A 21,080-nucleotide genomic window follows, 5' to 3' on the forward strand; every position below is an offset into this window, starting at 1 on the left:
AGATGGATAGGAGATGATGAGGTGGGAAGGCGGGGAGGGGAGGGTATGTTTTCTGGTTAAACTGTTTATCCTTGGAGAATCAGAGACTATATCTTTAATACCCCTTTTTAACACAGGGCCTGCTGTTGCAAGCTAAGTCTCCTGGTGATTTACACTGACACTGAAACAATGGTGTTGTCTCTGTGAAGTATGAGGAGACCTAGGGGAACTCTGGCATACACTTTCCTTAATGGATGCTCTTAGCAGGTTTGATGATGAATTGTTGAGGAATCAGATACCTTGCTAGAAGGACATATTTGATATCAGTTGATCCATTTGGGAGTGATAGTGTGGTGCAGAGACCTTTTCTCCCCTATCACTGCAGCTTTAGATGTGGGACGCTGGGTGAATGGTAAAGTGTAGAAAATGTTTGTATATTAGATCATTGTTTCTAAATGCATAGGTCTGAAAGTATAAATTAAAGTGTTTGATTCAACATGTGTTTGTAGATACCTGGAGCGAGTATAGATAGAAAAAAAGTGAAAATGATAAAAATGCAATATTCAGAGAAAAAATGGTTTGGTGACTAAGACAGTGGACTGATGTGGCACAGGATTACAAGGGATGAGTACCAATAAATAACAAAGTATCAGTATTTAATATAAAATATTACTAGAATTTTGGGGTGCTTTTGGAATTTCTATAGGTGAACAGAGGCCTCCCCATTCCCTGCTCCAAGTTGTACCTTACTTAGCTTTTTAGGAGTAGATGTTTATTGGTGTCCATTTGTTTAATAATAGTGAACTCTGATAGAATGAAGATTAAGAGATTGGAAAGAAGTAGCCAGATGTGGTGGCTCATGCCTGTAATCCTAGCACTGTGGGAGGCTGAGGCGGGTGGATCACTTAAGACCAGGAGTTTGAGACCAGCCTGGCGAATATGACAAAACCACATATCCATGAAAATACAAAAGCTAGCTAAGGGCAAACACCTGTTAATTCCAGCTACTTGGGAGGCTTAGATAGGAGGATTGCTTGAGCTCCCAAGGTAAAGATTGCAGTGAGACATGGTGGTCACCTGGGTAACAGAGTGACACCATATTTAAAAAAAAAAAAAAAAGAAACCACTTAAAAAAATAAATAGATATCATCAATAAGAAAAGAGAAATATTTCTAGATGAATATTTCGCCTACTTCTGGTCTATATGTTAATGTTTTTTTGTTGTTTTTTTGAGACAGAGCTTCTCTCTGTCACCAGGCTGGAATGCACTGGCATGATCTCGCCTCACTGCAGTCTCCGCCTCCTGGGTTCAAGAGATTCTTCTGCCTCAGCCTCCCCAGTTGCTGGGATGACAGGCATGCTCCACCATGCCTAGCTTATTTTTGTATTTTTAGTAGAGATGGTGTTTTACCAGGATGACATTAATGCTATTTTAACCAAAGAAACATGTAAAAGCTTCTATTATTCTTACTAATAGTTCCTTTGACAGGTTAAGATTCCCAACTCTTAAGGCAAAATGATACAAAAAGTAATTCATTTGGTTAATGAAAGTTTGAAAAAAATTATTAAATTATAAAAATTATTAAATTGTTCACTTATATTCTACATATCTTAAACTCCTGAAATAGATATTCTAAATAAAAATTAACCCTAGGAGTTAATTTAGAAGTTTTATTTTTTTAACTGCTCGCTTCTTTTATTGTTACTGAGGAAAATTAGTGTAATTGTTTGTATTTGTTTCAGGAAATAACTACTTTTAAGGTAATATAGCATCCATTGTGAAAGAAAAGATAATTCATCATGCCTGCTGTGGCTTCACTTCCTAAAGAACTCTACCTCAGTTCTTCACTAAAAGACCTCAATAAGAAGACAGAAGTTAAACCAGAGAAGATAAGCACTAAGAGGTATGATGTATCCTTTGCTAGTTTGATTGAATCAAATATTAATTTTTAGTTTATTTCCATATTAAAGTTAGGTGACGTTAATTTAAAGTTTATTTGAAAAATAACACCATCACATGAATAAAATAACATCTCCTTAGAGAATGTCTTAAAGCAATTGTAGAATAATATATATATATATTCTGCTAATATGTATATTATCAACTCTCCAGACAGATCATACAGATATCTGTAAGTCAGAAGTTTAAGAGGCAAGAATTATAAGGGTTCTAAAAAAAAAAAAAAAAAAAAAGAAATTCAGCCACAAGTCATTGTCTTTTCATAAAACAGTATAAAAATAATTCCCTTTTGGCCGGGCATGGTGGCTCACGCCTGTAAGCCTAGCATTTTGAGAGGCCAAGGCGGGCAGATCACCTGAGGTCAAGAGTTCCGGACCAGCCTGGCTAACATAGTGAAACTCCGTTTCTACTAAAAATACAAAAAATTAGCTGGGTGTGGTGGCGTGCGCCTGTAATCTCAGCTACTTGGAGGCTGAGGCAGGAGAATCTCTTGAAGCTAAGAGATCGAGGTTGCAGTGAGCCTGAGATTGTGCCATTGCACTCCACCTTGGGCAATAAGAACAAAACTCTGTCTCAAATAATAATAATAATTCCCCCCCCCCTTTTTTTTTTGAGACAGGGTCTTGCTGTCTTGCAGGAATGCAGTGGCATGCTCATGGCCCACTGCAGCCTCAACTTCCTGGGCTCAAGTGATCCTCCTGGCTCAGCCTCCCAAGTAGCTAGGACCGCATGCTTGTGCCCCAGTGTCCAGCTAATTTTTAAATTGTTAGAGAGATGGGGTCTTACCGTATTTCCTGGATGGTCTTGAATTCATGGCCTCAAGTGATCCGCCTGTCTTGGCCTTCCAAAGTGCTGGGATTGTAGGAGTGAGCCACCACACTTGGCTAGAGAATGATACAAACTTTAAAGAAAGAATGGAAAATTCCAGAATGAACTGAATTTCAAAACATTACTAAAGACAAAATGAGCTTTTAAAAAAGATGCTTTTGGCCAGGCACTGTGGCTCACGCCTGTAATCCCAGCACTTTGGGAGGCTGAGGCGGGCGGATCACCAGAGGTCAGGAGTTCAAGACCAGCCTGGCCAACATGGTAAAACCACATCTTTACTAAAAATATAAAAATAATCCCAGCTACTCAGGAGGCTGAGGCAGAATAATCACTTGAACCTGGAGGCGGAGGTTGCACTGAGCCAAGATCGTGCCACTATACTCTAGTCTAGGCAGCAGAGTGAGATTCCATTTAAAAAAAAAAAAAAAAAAAAGATCTTCTGAGGCCAGGCATGGTTGTTCATGCCTGTAATCCCAGCACTTTAGGAGGCCAAGGTGGGTGGATCACCTGAGATCAGGAGTTCGAGACCAGTCTGGCCAACATGGTGAAACCTGTCTCTACTAAAAATACAAAAATTAGCTTGGTGTGGTGGCGTGCGTCTGTAATCTCAGCTACTGAGAGACTGAGGGATTCCTGAACTCAGGAGGCGGAGGTTGTAGTCAGCCGAGATTGTACCATTACACTCCATCCAGCCTGGGTGACAGAGTGAGACTGCCTCAAAATAAAAATAAAAAGATCTTTTGAAGGGCAGAAAGAGTAGGAGAGGGATTGGGCTACTTATGTTAAGTTGATGATGTTGATGAGGTGACAGAAAACAGCTCTATTTAACTCACGTTTAATGATTTTCAAATGGGAAACAATGGGAAAGATAAAGCCACCTTTACATAGGACAGTCTTTAAGGTCAGGCCTAAGCCAGCTCATTCCTTTCTAGCACTGGTTTATCTCTAGCAGCACCCTTATCCCAGAGGAAGTGATATATATAAGTTGGTTGTATCCAAACTTTGTATCAGTTCTGAAGCAGTGGAACCTAAATCATGAACTTTGCTTTATCAAGATGAGTGGTTCCCAACCTTTTTGGCACCAGGGACTGGTTTTGTGGAAGACAATTTTTCAATGGACCAGGGTTGGGGAGGATGGTTTTGGGATGATTCGAGTTCACTACATTTATTGTGCACTTTATTTCTATTATTATTACACTGTAATGTATAATGAAATAATTATACAACTCACCATAAGGTAGAATCAGTGGTAGCCCTGAGTTTGTTTTCCTGAAACTAGACCATCACATCTGGGGATGATGGGAGACAGTGACAGATCATCAGGCCTTAGATTCTCATAAAGAATGCACAACTTTGGCTGGGTGATGTGGCTCATGCCTGTAATCCCAGCATTTTGGGAGACGGAGACAGGAGGATCACTTGAGGTCAGGAGTTCGAGACCAGCCTGACCAACATGGTGAAACTTCATCTCTACTAAAAGTACAAAAATTAGCTGGCGTGGTGGCACATGCCTGTAATCCCAGCTACTTGGGAGGCTGAGGCAGGAGAAATTGAATCTGGGAGGCAGAGGTTGCAGTGAGCCGAGATTATACCATTGCACTCCAGCCTGGGCAACAAGAGCTGGACTCTTATCTCAGAAAAAAAAAAAAAAAGAATGTGCGACCTAGATCCCTCACATGCGCAGTTCACAATAGAGTTCGTGCTCCTATGGGAATCTAATTCGGCCACTGATCTGACAGGAGGTGGAGCTCAGGCGGTAATGCAAACAATGGGGAGTGGCTGTAAATACAGATGACGCTTAGCTCACTAGACCAACCACTCACCTAGTGCTGTGTGGCCTGCTTCCTAACAGGCCACGAACCAGTACCAATCTGTGGCCCTGGGGTTGGGGACCCCTCATAAAGATTATCTGTGGATTTTGTATATAACCTGTATTTTTTTTCGCAGATGTCAAGTGCTTTAATTATATTTTTTTCTCTAATTTTAAGCTATGTGCACAGTGCCCTGAAGATCTTTAAGACAGCAGAAGAATGCAGATTAGATCGTGATGAGGAAAAGGCCTATGTACTATATATGAAATACGTAACTGTTTATAATCTTATCAAAAAAAGACCTGATTTCAAGCAACAGCAGGTACCTTTTATTTTTGAATTTTTATTTCCTAAGTTATTTTGCATAATGGAGTTATTGATTTTTTCTAAAAATTTTAAATAATAATGAAATTAGCTCAAATTATATGCAGTATCATATCTCATGTGGATAGAAAAAGCAAACTAAAGATATAGTGTTATTCACAAATGGTTGTAACGTGTGAATTTGCTGTGGATTAGTACAAGTTTACAGCAACATACAGATTCATAATTTTTTTCTGAGGTAATTATTACCAGGTCAAGTAGAAGGATTGAATTTAGTCATTAAGAAAATATGATTTTTTTTAATTTAAGTTTTTATTTTTATTTTCCTTCATCGACACATGAGCCGAGAAAATACAACTTTTTAAAATAGTGCTTTTATTGTACTTTCTTAAGATTTGAGGTTTAGTCTCTTATTTTTATGTGACAACTTTTTTTTTACTACTAGTATTTTTTTTGAGATGGAGTCTTGCTCTGTTGCTCAGACTGGAGTACAGTGGCACAACCTTGGCTCACTGCAACCTCTGCCTCCCAGGTTCAGGCAATTCTCCTGCCTCAGCCTCCAGAGTAGCTAGAACTACAGGCACCTGCCACCATGCCTGGCAAATTTTTGTATTTTTAGTAGAGTTGGGGGTTTTTCCATATTGTCTAGGCTGTCTCAAACTCCTGACCTTGTGATCTGCCCACTTTGGTCTTCCAAAGTGCTGGGATTACAACGGTGAGCCACTGCACCTGGCCAGCTACTAGGTTTTTAGATCTGTCTTTGAAAGCGGGAGGCTGTTTCATTTGGAGGTTCTTCCATCTGTCCACAGTGGTTGAATTGGTCCTGCCCTGGGAGAAACATCATTTAACATTTTTAGACCTGCATATCTGCAGGTAATAGACAGAGAGGCCTTTCTAAATGCAAACAAATTTTTGAAATATGTTAAAGTGGAATTACTTAAAAAGCACGATAAACAGTGCTTACTAAAGTAAATATTTTTGAAAGTCTTATAATTAGGATAACTTTGGTAGTTGTTTATTGTTTTGTCTGTGTGGTAGGGTTTTTTGTTTTGTTTTTTTTAATTTTTGAGATAAAGTCTCATTCTGTCACCCAAGCTGGAGTGCAGTAGTGCGATCTTGGCTCAGTGCAACCTCCGCCTCTCTAGTTAAATCGATTTACCTGCCTCAGCCTCCCAAGTAGCTGGGATTACAGGTGCACGCCACCACGCCAGGGTAATTTTTATATTTTTGGTAGAGATGGGGTTTCACCATGTTGATTAGGCTGCTCTTGAACCTGACCTCAGGTGATCCACCCGCCTCAGCCTCCCAAAGTGCTGGGATTACAGACAGGAGCCACCACACCTGACCAGGGTTTTTTGGTTTTGTTTTTGTTTTTTTTTAAGTATACTTGTTTACTTTTTTCTTTATTCTTGGAAGTTAGTAGTTATTTTTTTTCTATGACAAGATTGGGAATATTTTTGTAGCTAAAATTTTTTTTTTATCTTCTTGAGAAGTTAGTGAGTACATTTAAATAGGTAAGAGATTTTTTCATTTCCGTAGAGTCTCTATTGCACTTCCAAAGGGAGTATCTAGGCAGAGAAGTTCAGGTTGAGAAGCTCCCTGCAAAGGCTCCGGTAACTTAGGCCCTTATTTCATATGATTCAGTAGTTCAGTTCCTGCTTTTCAGTAAAAGGATCATTTTCATTTACTCTGTCCAGGGTATTTCATTGCTTCTGTCTTAGAACTGTTTTTTGTTTGTTCTGAGATAGAATCTCACTTCCATCACCCAGGTTGGAGTTCAGTGGCCACAATCAAGGCTCACTGCAGCTTCCACTTTCTGGACTCAGCTGATTCTCCCATGTCAGCCTCCAGAATAGCTGGGACTACAGACACGTACCACCACATCTGGCTAAGTTTTTTATTTTTTGTAGAAACGCAGGGTCTTACCCTGTTGCCTAGCTGGTCTTGAACTCCTGGGTTCAAGGAACCCATCCGCTTGCCTCGGCCTCCCAAAGTGCTGGGGTTACAGCTGTGAGCCACCTGGTCCAGCTGCAGAAGTGTTTTTTTGTTGTATTTTCTATAGCCCAACCTTTCTAGTGTACTTCAAGTATGTGAGGCACTAAATTTACTAACAAGGTATTTTCTGTTTTTACCCTTTCAATCAGGTAGGGACTGAATATATATCATTAAACTTCCTTAGAAACTTGTATTTTTTCACTCTTATTTTGTACTAGAAAATGTTTGAGATTTAGGCCTGGTGCAGTGGGTCACCCCTGTAATCCCACTACTTTGGGAGGCTGAGGCGGGTGGATCACTTGTGGTCAGGAGTTTGAGACCAGCCTGGCCAACATGGTGAAACCCCATCTCTACTAAAAATACAAAAATTAGCCAGGCATGGTGGTGTGCATCCATAGTTCCAGCTCTTTGGGAGGCTGAGGCAAGGGAATTGCTTGAACCTGGGAGGCGGAGGTTGCGGTGAGCTGAGACCGCACCACTGTACTCCAGCCTGGCATACACAGCGAGACTCCATCTCAAAAAAAAAAAAAAAAAAAAAAATACAAAAAAAAAAAAAAAAAAAAAAAAAAAAAAACAGAATAAAACAAGTCATAGCATTTTTGGTTTTACTTTGTATCTTGTTTTTATTGAGAATGATCACATTATAATTTCTGTTAAATGATTCTGTTAATGTAATCATTATATTATGTTTTCTGTTAAGAGAATTTCATCATGACATTGTGTGTGCTAACTGAAATTATTGTAATGTTCAGTTGATACAGTATTGAACAAACTGTGCACTTTTATTGGAATTATGTAGTGAAGGGTCCTTCTAATATATTTAGGCTTTAGGAGAGTAAAGCAAACAAAGCATGATATACTTTTTTTTTTTTTGGAGACAGTCTTGCTCCGTCGCTCAAACTGGAGTGCAGTGGTGTGATCTCGGCTCACTGCAACCTCATGCTCCCAGGTTCCAGCAATTCTCCTGCCTTAGCCTCCTGAGGTAGCTGGGATTACTCCTGAATAGCTGGGCTCACACAACCAGACCTGGCTAATTTTTGTGTTTTTGGTAGAGACGGGGTTTCACTATGTTGGTCAGGCTGGTCTCCAACTCCTGACCTCATGTTCCTCCTGCCTTGGCCTCCCAAAGTGCTGGGATTGCAGGTGTGAGCCACCATGCCTGACCAGCATGATCTACTTTTAGGCTAGATAAACATGTGATAACTGTTATCAATAGACCTTTTTTGAGACAGTGTCTCACTTTGTTTCTCTTTTGGAATACAGTGGTGTGATCATGGCTTACTGAAGCCTCAACCCTCTGGGTACAAGTTGTCTACCTGCTTTGGCCTCTCAAAGTGTTGGGATTACAGGTGTGAGCCGCCTAGCCTGGCCATCAACAGATCTTTGTTCTTAAAAATAAGTCTCAGCCGGGTGCAGTGGCTCATGCCTGTAATCCCACCACTTTGGGAGGCTGAGGCAGGCGGATTGCCTGAGCTCAGGAGTTCGAGACCAGCCTGGGCAACATGGTGAAACCCCGTCTACTAAAAAAAAATTAGCCAGGCATGGCGGCACATGCGTGTAGTCCCAGCTACTCGGGAGGCTGAGGCAGGAGAATTGCAAGAACCCGGGAGGCTTGCGGTAAGCTAAGACGGCCCCACTGCACTCCAGCATGGGCGACAGAGCGAGACTCTGTCAAAAAAAAAAAAAAAGGAAAAAAAATAAGTCTCATGTTAATTGGGACACAAAAATTAAATATTTTGTTGTATTACTCATATTCTGTTCTTGTGTTACCACATACTCTTTTGAAATGTAAAAAGTGTTTAGAATGATAGATTGTTGAGCACTAGTATATTAGATTAGAGCTCAGGTCCAGGTTTTCAAAATTATGTTTGTAAATATCTGGCAGTTTTCTTTAGAAAAATTTAATTCTTCTTATGCTCCAGGTTGTATTGTGCTACTGGTCACTGGTCTTATGGGAATGAAATATGTACTGTTGGTTTTTGTTGTTACTGTTTTGAAATAGAGTCTTACTCTGTCGCCCAGACTGGAGTGCAGTGGCACTGTCTTGGCTCACTGTGAACTCCACCTCCCAGGTTCAAGTGATTACAGACAACCCAAGTTGCTGAGATTACAGACAGGGACCACCACGCCTGGCTAATTTTCGTATTTTTTGTAGAAATGGGGATTTGCCGTCTTGGACAGGCTGGTCTTAAACTCCTGACCTCAGGTGATCCACCTGCCTCAGCCTCCCAAAGTGCTGGGATTACAGGTGTCAGCCATCATGCCCAGCCTACTGTTAGTTTTGATCTGCCTAGTTACAGAAGTTATATTTCTTTGTTTATTTGTATCATAAGTAATCTAGAAGTTATATATATATATATATATATATATATAGGCTGTTATATATGTTTATATGGCTTCACCATTGCAACTCTTCATAACTGAGAGCCAAAGATGAGTACTTCTGAGCTATAACTCTTCTTTTTACAAATTTTGATTATTATAATTTGTAATGAACTGTGCTAGTAGGCTCTATTTGCAAAGTCATGTTGACATGTTGTGGCAAATTGGATGCAGTAATCATTAAATTGACTTAACTGGCTACTGCCAAGTCATACCAACCTTGATTTGAAAATATCTCTGATTATAGGGTCCAACTTCATTGTACTTTTTAGTAAATTATATGCCAAACCTTTTGCTTTTTTTTTTTTTTTTTTTTTTTGAGATGGAGTCTCACTCTGTTACCCAGGCTGGAGTGCAGTGGCGCAATCTTGGCTCACTGCAGTTCTCCTGCTTCAGCATCCCAAGTAGCTGAGGCTACAGGTGTGCATCACCATGCCCGAGTAATTTTTTGTAGTTTTAGTAGAGACGGAGGCTGGTCTCAAGCTCCTGACCTTGTGATCCACCCGCCTCCGCCTCCCAAAGTGCTGGGATTACAGTCGTGAGCCACTGCGCCTGGCCATCTTTTGCATTTTTTAAAGGTAGATTCTACTTTTTTTTTTTTTCTTCCTGAGACAGTCTTGTTCTGTCGCCCAGTCTGGAGTGCAGTGGTGCAATCTCAGTTCACTGCAACTTCTGTCTCCTGGGTTCAAGTGATTCTCCTGCCTGAGCTTCCCAAGTAGCTGGGATTACAGGGGCATACCACCACACCGACCTGATTTTTGTCTTTTTAGTAGGCACAGGGTTTCAGCTTGTTGGCCAGGCTGATCTTGGAATACCTGTCCTCAAGTGATCCGCCTGCCTCAGCCTCCCAAAGTGCTTGGATTACAGCTGTGAGCCACTGTGCCTGGCCTAGATTATAGTATTAAGTATTTATTTTCTATTACTTCGTTTTTAGTTGCTCTGAGTTTCCTAAAGTGTGAAACTTGTTTTATGTATCAAAAGTGTTTTGACTCCAGTTGGGATGTGGGTAGCTATTGTAGAGTACAGGGGGAAGCAAAAATAACTGTTTAGAACAAGTAAACAAAACCAATTCCATGTTGTGTCTGTAAACATTTTGTATTATTACTTGTGAGACTAGAGGAAAAATCTAGGTACATATTTTTAATTAGAAAACACATCTTATTCTTGAAAGCTTTGCTCTTTGGCACTTACTCATAAATAAGAAGAATGTTATTTATATTTTTTAATGGTGATTTACAAATAAATCAAATTTATGAACTACTGGATCTTTTTAACTTACTAATGGTATGCAGACATACTTTTGAAACATTTAGAGAATAAATTATACATTTATGTAAGTTAAAAGTTTTTAAAAATCTTCAATTGTAATAAAACAAACTTCCTTTTATATAAGCACCATGATTGTAATGCTTTTAGCCCTAGTTTTACATGCAATGCCTAGTACTAACAATATGGGATGGTTTTCCTATAATTTTAGGATTACTTCCATTCAATACTTGGACCTGCAAACATCAAAAAAGCTATTGAAGAAGCTGAAAGACTCTCTGAAAGCCTTAAACTAAGGTACAGATATTATGAAATCTTTAAAATAATGTAAATTTAGAAGATAAAAATAATATTTAAGATTCACTGCCTGGCACGGTGGCTCACGCCTATAATCCCAGCATTTTGGGAGGCCGAGGCAGGCAGATCATGAGGTCAAGAGATTGAGACCATCCTGGCCAACATAGTGAAACCCGTCTCTACTAAAATATAAAAATTAGCTGGGCATGGTGGCACGCATCTGTAGTCCCAGCTAGTTGGGAGGCTGAGGTAGGAGAATTGCATGAACCCGGGAGGCGAAGGTTGCTGTGAGCCGAGACCGCACCACTGCGCTCCAGCCTGGCGCCTGGTGACAGAGCAAGACTCTGTCACAAAAAAAAAAAAAAAAAAAAAAAAAAATTTACCCATTTATATCTGACCATTCAGTAAGTAATACTTGATTTTTTTTTTTCTTGAGATGGAGTTTTGCTCTTGTCGCCGAGGCTCAAGTGCAGTGGTGTGCTCCCAGGACACTCACTGCAGCCTCTGCCTCCTGGGTTTAAGCAGTTCTCCTGCCTCAGCCTCCCAAGTAGCTGGGATTACAGGCTCCCACCACCACGCCCAGCTAATTTTTTATTTTTAGTAGAGATGGGGCTTCACCGTGTTGGCCAGGCTAGTCTTGAACTCCTGACCTCAAATGATCTGCCTACCTTGGCCTCCCAAAGTGCTGGGATTATAGGCATGAGCCACCATGCCCAGCCATATTCCAATTTTTAGAAATAAATCTTATATTAACTGGGAGACAAACATTAAAAAATTTTTTATATCACTTATATAGTGTTCATGTATTGCCACTAATATTCTTTATTTAAATTTTTAAAAGTGTTTAGAATGACAGATTGTTAAGTTAAACACTGGTTTATTAGATTAGAACTCAGGTCCAATATTGCTAAGTTATAATATTTGTAAGTTTCTGGCAGTATTCTTTAGAAAATTTTAATTCTTCATATGTTCTTTGGTGAATCATGCTCCTGGACACTATGTTAATAGGAATGAAGTATTTACTGTTAGTTTTGATCTGCCTAGTTACAGAAGTTATTTAAATTTAGGAAAAAAAAAAAATTGATTCTGGTATTTGCTATGACTTGCTTACCAGGCTTATAATTACAAAACAAAAGGAGTATGTTTCAGTTTTTATTCATTAGTCATTCTTTAATATTTAAATTGTTTCCCTTATGAACAACATAATGCTGTCGTGTGGATCCTAGTAGATAAATTTCTGCCTGTATCTATAGCATAAAAATTGTTACTGGATAAAATCAAAAGCATTCTCAGCAATTAGATACAGAAGGAGAGAACATTGGAACTGGTTGTTTTGTTTTGTTTTGTTTTTTGAGACAGAGTTTTGTTCTTCTTGCGCAAGCTTGAGTGCAGTGGCATGATCTCGACTCACCACAACCTCTATCTCCCAGGTTCAAGCAATTCTCCTACCTCAGCCTCCCGAGCTACTGGAATTACAGGCATGCGCCACCATGCCCGGCTAATTTTTTGTATTTTTAGTAGAGATAGGGTTTCTCCATGTTGGTCAGGCTGGTCTCAAACTCCCGACCTCAGGTGACCTGCCTGCCTCAGCTTCCCAAAGTGCTGGGATTACAGGCGTGAGCCCCTGAGCCTGGCCAGGAACTGGTTTTAAGTCATATGAGCTGCCAAAGCCTGGTTAGTGAAAAAGGGCAAATTGAGAGATGTATGATGCAAATGGTAAGTTGAAGGAGGAAACTGAAAGATTTAATTAGGGTGACATATTTCTTTACTTTCTTTTTTTTTCCTTTTTTTTTCCCACCCCACCCTCCTAGGGTGACATATTTCTTAACTGGCTTGATTTTTTTTCCACTGAGAATGTATCATATGTTACTTGAATTTAAAAATATTCTGGCTGGCCACGGTGGCTCACGCCTGTAATTCCCAGCACTTTGGGAGGCCCAGGCAGGCAGATTACTTGAGGCCAGGAGTTTGTGACCACCCTGGCCAGCATGGTGAAACCCTGTGTCTACTAAAAATCCAGAAAGTTAGCTGGGTGTGGTGGCCATCACCTGTAATCCCAGCTACTCTGGAGGCTGAGGCAGGAGAATTGCTTGAACTTGGGAGGTAGAGGCTACAGTGAGCCAAGATTGCACTGCTTACCTAGGTGACAGAGTGAAACTCCATCTCAAAAAAAAAAAAAAAAATTATTTCTGAAATAAAAAGTTTAAAATGTTTTTTTCTTAAAAAAATTTTTATTTAAAGATTTGTTTTGTTTTTTAAGATGGAGTCTTACTGTGTCACCACCCAGGCTAGAGTACAGTTGTGTGATCTCAGCTCACTGCTGAGATCATTTGAACCTCCACCTTCCAGGTTCAAATGATTCTTGGGCCTCAGCCTCTCGAGTAGCTGAGATTATAGGCATGCACCACCATGCTTGGCTAGTTTTTGTATTTTTAGTAGAGACGGGGTATCACCATGTTGGACAAATTGGAATATGGCTGGGCATGGTGGCTCGTGCCTGTAATCCCAGCACTTTGGGAGGCTGAGGCGGGCAGATCACTTGAAATCAAGAGTTTGAGACCAGCCTGGCCAACGTGGTGAAATACTGTGTCTACTAAAAATACAGAAAAAAAAATGAGCCAGGCAAGGTGGCAGACGCCTGTAATCCCAGCTACTCAGAAAGCTGAGGCAGGAGAATCACTTGAGCCTGGGTGGCAGAGGTTGCTATGAACTGAGATCTTGCCACTTCACTCTAGCCTGAGTGACAGAGTGAGACCCTGTCTCAAGAAAAGAAAATAACTCTCAACTTACAAAGGAAGTCATTGAGAAAATGATTCATTATTTAGATATTTACTTTCATGCCGTGATAGAATGAGCCATCTTTCAATGTAATGAGATCCCTGTTACTAAATAACCTCTGGGGTCCTTTTGAATTCTAAGGCTTTTTATTTCTTAATTATTATTATTATTTTATGTATATATTTTATTGCATTTTAGGTTTTGGGGTACCTGTGAAGAACATGCAAGATTGTTGCATAGGTACATACATGGCAATGTGGTTTGCTGCCTTCCTCCCCACCACCTATATCTGGCATTTCTCCCCGTATTATCCCTCCCGAACTCCCCACCCCTCGCTGTCCCTCACCTAGTTCCCCCTCAACAGGCTCCAGAGTGTGATGCTCCCCTCCCTGTGTCCATGTTTTCTTATTGTTGAACACCTGCCTATGAGTGAGAACATGTGGTGTTTGATTTTCTGTTCTCGTGTCAGTTTGCTGAGAATGATGGTTTCCAGGTTCATCCATGTCCCTGCAAAGGACACGAACTCATCATTTTTGATGGCTGCATAGTATTCCATGGTGTATATGTGTCATATTTTCCCTGTCCAGTCTATCATTGATAGGCATTTGGGTTGGTTCCAGGTCTTTGCTATTGTAAACAGTGCTGCAATGAACATTCATGTGCATGTGTCCTTATAATAGAATATATATCCTTATAATCCTTTGGATATATACCCAGTAATGAGATTGCTGGGTCAAATGGAATTTCTATTTCTAGGTCCTTGAGGAATCGCCACTCTGTCTTCCACAATGGTTGAACTAATTTACAGTCCCACCAACAGTGTAAAAAGTGTTCCTATTTCTCCACATCCTCTCCAGCATCTGTTGTCTTCACATTTTTTAATGATCACCATTCTAACTGGCGTGAGATGGCATCTCAATGTAGTTTTGATTTGTATTTCTCTAATGACCAGTGATGATGAGCATTTTTTCATATGTTTGTTGGCCTCATATATGTCTTCTTTTGTAAAGTGTCTGTTGATATCCTTTGCCCACTTTTGAATGGGCTTGTTTGTTTTTTTTTTTCCTGTAAATCTGTTTTAGTTCTTTGTAGATTCTGGATATCAGCTCTTTGTCAGATGGGTAGATTGCAAAAATTTTTTCCCATTCTGTTGGTTGCCGATTCACTCTAATGATTGTTTCTTTTGCTGTGCAGAAGCTCTGGAGTTTAATTAGGTTCCATTTGTCTATTTTGGCTTTTGTTGCCAATGCTTTTGGTGTTTTGGTCATGAAGTCCTTGCCTATGCCTATGTCCTGAATGATTTTGCCTAGGTTTTCTTCTAGAGTTTTTATGGTGTTAGGTTTTATGTTTCAGTCTTTAATCCACCTGGAGTTAATTTTAGTGTAAGGTGTCAGGAAGGGATCCAGTTTCTGCTTTCTGCACATGGCTAGCCAGTTTTCCCAACACCATTTACGAATTCTAAGACTTTTTAAATGTACTTTGAATTTTTCCTTTGTATAGGTTATTTTGAAACTAGATGTGGAAAACCTTTTCACTCTGTTTTTCTCCCTGTCTGCCCTCTCCCAGCCTCCTGCGCCATGGTGGTGTCTTTCACAGACATTTAGAGCAACTCTGTATGAACATACCTTCACATCTGTCCTGTCCTGATTCTATAATAAGTCAATCACAGAGCTGTTTGCCTCCTTTAAGTCTTTGAAATCTGCATGATTAGGATTTCTCTCTTGCCAGGTTCTGTAGGTTTGGAGAATAGATTACAGCCAGTGCTCGACTTACGACCATGATTGGTTCCGACAGACCAGTCATAACACGATTTGGTCGCTAAGTTGAGTAGGCTATATGTACAGTACTGTGAAATGATGTTATAAAAATCTTTAAGTCATATTTTATCATAATTTTCTTTTATTATTGTTATATATCATAATTTTCTGTATTCATTTTATGCATTTCTATCATTTGTATCATCTCTACACCATTTTGTTTCTTATTTTTACATTCATCAGGTTTAAGTAAAACACTGCATTACCAGTCCAACTGGTTTAATATTTGCAAAGCATACAAAATTACAAAATACAGGTGCATACAAAAATACAAAATACAGGTGTAAAAAATACCATAGGAAACATTTTCCCAATTGCAAAACATATCAAAATATATAAACGTACAAAACATTTTATTGGCCGCTGGTGCTTGGCTGCGGGTCGTTGATGTCGTCATCTGAGGCAGCAGTTGGGGTTACCGGAGTTGGTTTTTTCAAAAACATGGTGAGCTTTGTCTGAATTGTATGTTTCTTTTTTTCTTCATATATTTCACGATACGGACGAAACACATCGTGTGCCATCCGTTCAATCCTTGCAAATCGTTAGATGTTTGGGTCCGTTGCTTCAAAATGTATAAGAAGTTTATTCAGTAAAGATAAACCGTCTGATAATCCCTTAGTGGTGAACTTTCTTTCTGGCTCCTCCTCTTCGTTCTCTGCTTCTCTTCTTTCTTCTTCTGCCACTCTTTCTTCTTCCAGTTCGATTAGCTCTTCATTTGTAAGTTCTCCAGATTCTTTGTCTGGCAACTCTTCGACATCTTCCATTTCACACTCCAAAGAAAGGTCTTTAGCGAGTTTTACTATTTTTTCCTGAATCGTTTCAAGTTCATGTTCACTGTCAAATCCGTCAAAATCATTAACACAGCGCTTAACACAATTTTTCCAGATGCCATTCATGCACTTTGTCATCACAGCCTCCCAGGCGGTAGCGATATTCTTGATACACATCAAAATGTTGTAGGGTTTCCAAAAATCTACAGCGGAGCAGTCGTGGCTAGCGATTGTGGTCATAAAGTTGAATGGTCGTTAAGTTGCATAGGTCATAAGTCGATCAGTACCTGTATAACTTTCAGGTGAAAGCCCTCAACATCTTGTGGTAAATTTTCTGCTAAATTCTGCCCAATCATGTTATGTCATGATCTGTGTCTTCCCACTCCAAGTATAGGCATAGCCCCAGATTCTTAAAAAATGCTTTAGTGAAAACACCTAATAAGTGGCTAGAAAATAGATTTCAGTATCACCTCCCATTAAGGAATACTTATTAAACCTTTATTTGCCTATCCCATTTCTTACTATTATCTTTTTTCACGGACACCTCTCATACCATAGACTTAATTCATTTCTATTACATTCATGTTAAGGGAGGTCTTAGAGGTAATTTTGACCAAATCTGGAGGTATCAGAATGCTAGTAAAAGGGATTAGATAGACAGGTAAAATAATCCAAAGTCAGTTTCAGAGAGCATGCCACGCTCTCACTTCAACTTAACAACTGAAGCTGCAAAGTAGGAGAGATGTCAGCTTTATTTAATTAGATTTATGGAGACTGTAGAACAAACGCAAAATTGGGGGTAAAGTGTGGATAAGATAAAAAAGGAAAAAAGAGAATCTTAAAGTTTTTTTATTTCTGTCTCAAATTGGATTTAGGCTGACTGTGTTTACTTCTTAGGGCAGACAGTTCACATACTGTTCCAGCATAGAACACTACTAGAGAACAAATATAGAGCAGTAGGTAAATGTACAGAGCCAGATTCCATGGGTATGGATCCCAGTTTTTCCTTTATTAATTGTGTGAACTTGGGCAAATTACTTAGCCTCCCTCTGCCTCAGTTTCCTTATCTGTAACTAGGATAATCATAAACCTACCTCATAGTGTGTTAAGAAAATTAACATTTATAAACACTTAGATGGTGTCTGGCACATATCAAATGCTCAGTAAGTGTTTGTGCTAATATTTTTGTTGTTATTAACAGTGGAAGCATTCTTGTTCTGTACCATCTTAGTAATTTGCATTGAGGAGGCAAGGTAAAACAATTGCATAATTTTGCCCTTGTTCCAAATCTTTCCATTCTTCTTCTAATAGTGAAATGATGCTGGCATATGCAATAGGCAGGAAAGTCTGGAGCTGATGTTTCCATAGAGATAATAGGGATACATGCTTGCTATTCTATGACCAAGTTCTTAACACAGTGCAGTGGAGAAGTAGGGGAAGTGAGTATATCAGTAAGCAAGGCCCTGCTGGAGACTTGAGAATCCATAATCACTGTTATTGCCTAAGCAGATGGAATATGGTAAAAAATCTGTTTCTGTAAAATTCTATCTGAAGTTGTCATTCAGTTTTTCTTTTCTTCTCTTACACCTATTGATGGAGTCATCATTCACTTTTGTTCTATGTATTTTAATGCACTGATTTTCATAAATCTGTTTTCCCAGTAGAGCCTTATAATTTATTTTGAAACATTTTCTAATTTCCCTTTCTTCCTTGACCCATCATGGATCATTTAGAAGTGTGTTATTTAATTTCCAAATATATGAGATTCTTCTTGTATCTTACTGATTTCTAATTTAATTTAATTATGGCTAAATATGTTCAGTTCTTTTAAATGTATTAATTCTTGTTTTGTGGCCTGGCATATGGTCTCTTAGTGAATGTACCATGTGCACTTATAAGGAAAATGTGGCTGTTGAATACACTGTTCTCTATATGTCATTTAGGTCAGAACGGCTAATAATGTTGTTCATATCTTCTTTGTCTTTACTGATTGTAAGGTGGGGGTTCAAGTTGTAACAGTTACTTAGAGAGGGGTATTAAAATATTTAACTGTATTTATTTATGCCTTTAGTTCTCTCAGGTTTTATTCCATGTATTTTGAAATTCTGTTTTTAGACACATAAACATTTATGGCTGTTATAGTTTCTTGATGAATTTACCTTTTTATCATTATGTCCCTTCTTTACCTCTGGAAATATTCTTTTTTTTTTTTTTTTAATTGAGACAGGGTCTCACCCTGTCATCCACACTGGAGTGGCATGATCCTGGCTCAGTGGAACTTCCACACCCAGGTTCAAGCGATCCTCCCACCTCAGTCTCCCTGAGTAACTGGACTACAGGTGTGTGTCACCACACCCAGCTAATTTTGTATTTTCAGTAGAAATGGAGTTTCACCATGTTGGCCAGGCTGGCCAAACTCATGACCTCAGGTGATCCACCCACCTCAGCCTCCCGTAGTGCCAGGATTACAGGCATGAGCTACCATGCCTGGCCTGGATTGGATAATTGTTATCACTCTTTGATCTTTTTTTCTTTTAAGACAAGGTTCACACCATTGCCCAGGCCAAAGTGCAGTGGCATGATCCTAGCTCACTGCATCCTCAAACTCCTGGGCCCAAGAAATTCCACTTCAGCCTCCTGAGCAGGTAGGACTACAGGCACACACCTGGCCCTGGCTAATTTTTTATTTTTTATAGAGGCAGGGGTCTTACTATGTTGTCCAGGCCGGTTCTTCCTTCAAACACTGACTCTTTACTTTGTTATCTCCAATTTTCTGTTGAGTGAATTTTTTTCAGATATATGTTTCAATTCTAGCAATCCTTCTTTTTTTTGGATGACAGAGTCTCGCCCTGTTGTCCAGGTTGGAGTACAGTGGCATGATCACAGCTCACTGCAAACTCAACCTCCTGGCTTCTAGTGATTCTCCCACCTTCACCTCCTGAGCAGCTGGAGATGCACACCACCCACAGCCAGTTTTTTGTGTGTGTGGTTTTTTTGTTTTTTTTTTTTTGTAGAGACAGGGTTCACCATGTTGCCCAAGCTGGTCTCAAGCTCTGGGCTCAAGCAGTCCTCTCACCAGCGATTCCCAAAGTGTTAGGATTATACGAGTGAGCCACTGTGCCCAGCCCAACTCTAGAATTTCTGTGTGGTTCTTTTGTATAGTGTCTATTATTTTTTTTGCAGAGATGTCCTATTTGTTTATTTATTACAAGCACAGCTTCATTTATGCCCTTGAGCATAGTTATAACAGCTGCTGTAAAATCTTTGCATGCTAAATGCATCATCTTGGAGTCAGTCTGCAGTGTCTTTTCTCTGTTATTATTGTCCCATTTTTCTCTTTTTTTTGGTACTAGTAATTTTGGACATTGTTAATGCTAACATTTAGAGGCTCTGCATTCTAATTTAGTCCTCTGAATAGTTTTGTTATTGTTGTTTTGTCCCAGTAGGCAGTTAGCTTGGCTATACTGAAACGTTAAGTTCTCTGTCTTGGCTAAGGTAGGTGGCAACTGACATTCTTCCAAATTCTTTTAGACTTAGCTGGGCACCTTAGTATCTGTTCCAGGTGTGCTTAATTCAGGTGTCAGCTGGCGATTTTGGAGAGTCTATACAAAGACTTTGGAACTCTGGTTCTCTGGAATTAGGTAGGGTTTCTACTGGAATTTTAGCTGCTTTCAGCACTAAGGCCTGCCTTAGGTGTGAAACCATGAAAAACAGGATCTTACTAATGTTCTTTCTTTCTGTCTTTCAAGTGTCACCCCCCGCCCCCCCATTTACTTTCTTCCTGATTATGGCTGTTTTCAAATGCCTTGAGGTAGTTTATAGTTGTCTGTGAGAGATTCAGAATAGTGGAAACTACTGAGTCATTACCAAAATTAGAATTCTCTCTGCTACCTTTATTTTTTAAGGGGAAAGGATACCACTTTAAAAATAATGTGTCATGATCACCATGTTCCTATCAATATCAGCGATCATTTCAGTCAATAGAATAAATAATTCAGAAGGAATTGCTAAGCATAAAGATAGAAATTAACTGCTTAGGACAGTGCAGTGGCTCATGCCTGTATTCCCAGCACTTTGGGAGGCCGAGGTGGATGGATCACAAGGTCAGGAGTCTTGAGACCAGCCTTGCCAACATAGTAAAACCCATCTCTACTAAAAATACAAATAAATTTGCCAGGCATGGTAGCAGAAACCTGTAATCCCAGCTACTTGAAAGGCTGAGACAAGGAGAATCACTTCAATGTGGGAGGTGAAGGTTGCATTGAGCTGAGATCAGGCCACTGTACTCCAGCCAGGGCGACAGTGTGACACTTTTTTTCAAAAGAAGAAGAAAGGGTCGGGCACAGTGGCTTACGCACTTTCGGAGGCCGAGGCAGGTGGAGCACAAAGTCAGGAGCTCAAGACCAGCCTGGCCAAGATGATGAAAGCCCGACTCTACCAAAAATGCAAAAATTAGCTGGGCGTGATAGCACTTGCCTGTAGTCAGTCCCAGCTACTTGGGAGATTGAGTGAGGGGAATCACTTGAACCCGGGAGGTGGAGGTTGCAGTGAGCCGAGATCAGGCCATTGCACTCCAGCCTGGGTGACAGACCGAAACTCCGTCTAAAAAAAATAATAATAATTAACTGCTCAAGTATTTAGAGGAGAAGCACTGTTTTCCTTATATTTCTTCCACTTGAGGAATAGCACAGCTTTGTGTGACATGCTAATTTCTTCTCCAAGAGCTACAGATGTAATTCTTGTTAAGTGGATGAATGATCTTATTGATAGATGGCACATTTTTGGTTACTATTAACATGATGTTGACAGTGTATGGTAAGAAATAAGTTTGAGTTCAGAAGTCTTTTTTTTTTTTTTTTTTTTTTTTTTTTTT

At 39.7% G+C, this 21,080-nt stretch overlaps 1 protein-coding gene across 3 annotated transcripts in view; it reads left to right on the top strand.

Moving 5' to 3' along the window:
• USP8 (ubiquitin specific peptidase 8) overlaps positions 1-21,080 on the top strand; it is an 80,146-nt gene that overhangs the window by 14,132 nt on the left and 44,934 nt on the right. For 2 of the 3 annotated variants that reach the window (XM_017517881.2, XM_017517882.2), the window contains exons 2-4: positions 1,723-1,883; positions 4,756-4,900; positions 10,757-10,842. In XM_017517881.2, the coding sequence (XP_017373370.1) occupies positions 1,780-1,883; positions 4,756-4,900; positions 10,757-10,842 (335 nt within the window). In that variant the 5' untranslated portion in view covers positions 1,723-1,779. Of the gene's footprint in view, positions 1-1,448; positions 1,469-1,722; positions 1,884-4,755; positions 4,901-10,756; positions 10,843-21,080 lie in introns of those variants that run through there. The other variant, XM_037734665.1, reaches the window with a different exon arrangement.

The sequence above is a fragment of the Cebus imitator genome, unplaced genomic scaffold (genome assembly GCF_001604975.1).
Source record: "Cebus imitator isolate Cc_AM_T3 unplaced genomic scaffold, Cebus_imitator-1.0 Scaffold651, whole genome shotgun sequence".
NCBI lineage: Eukaryota > Metazoa > Chordata > Mammalia > Primates > Cebidae > Cebus > Cebus imitator.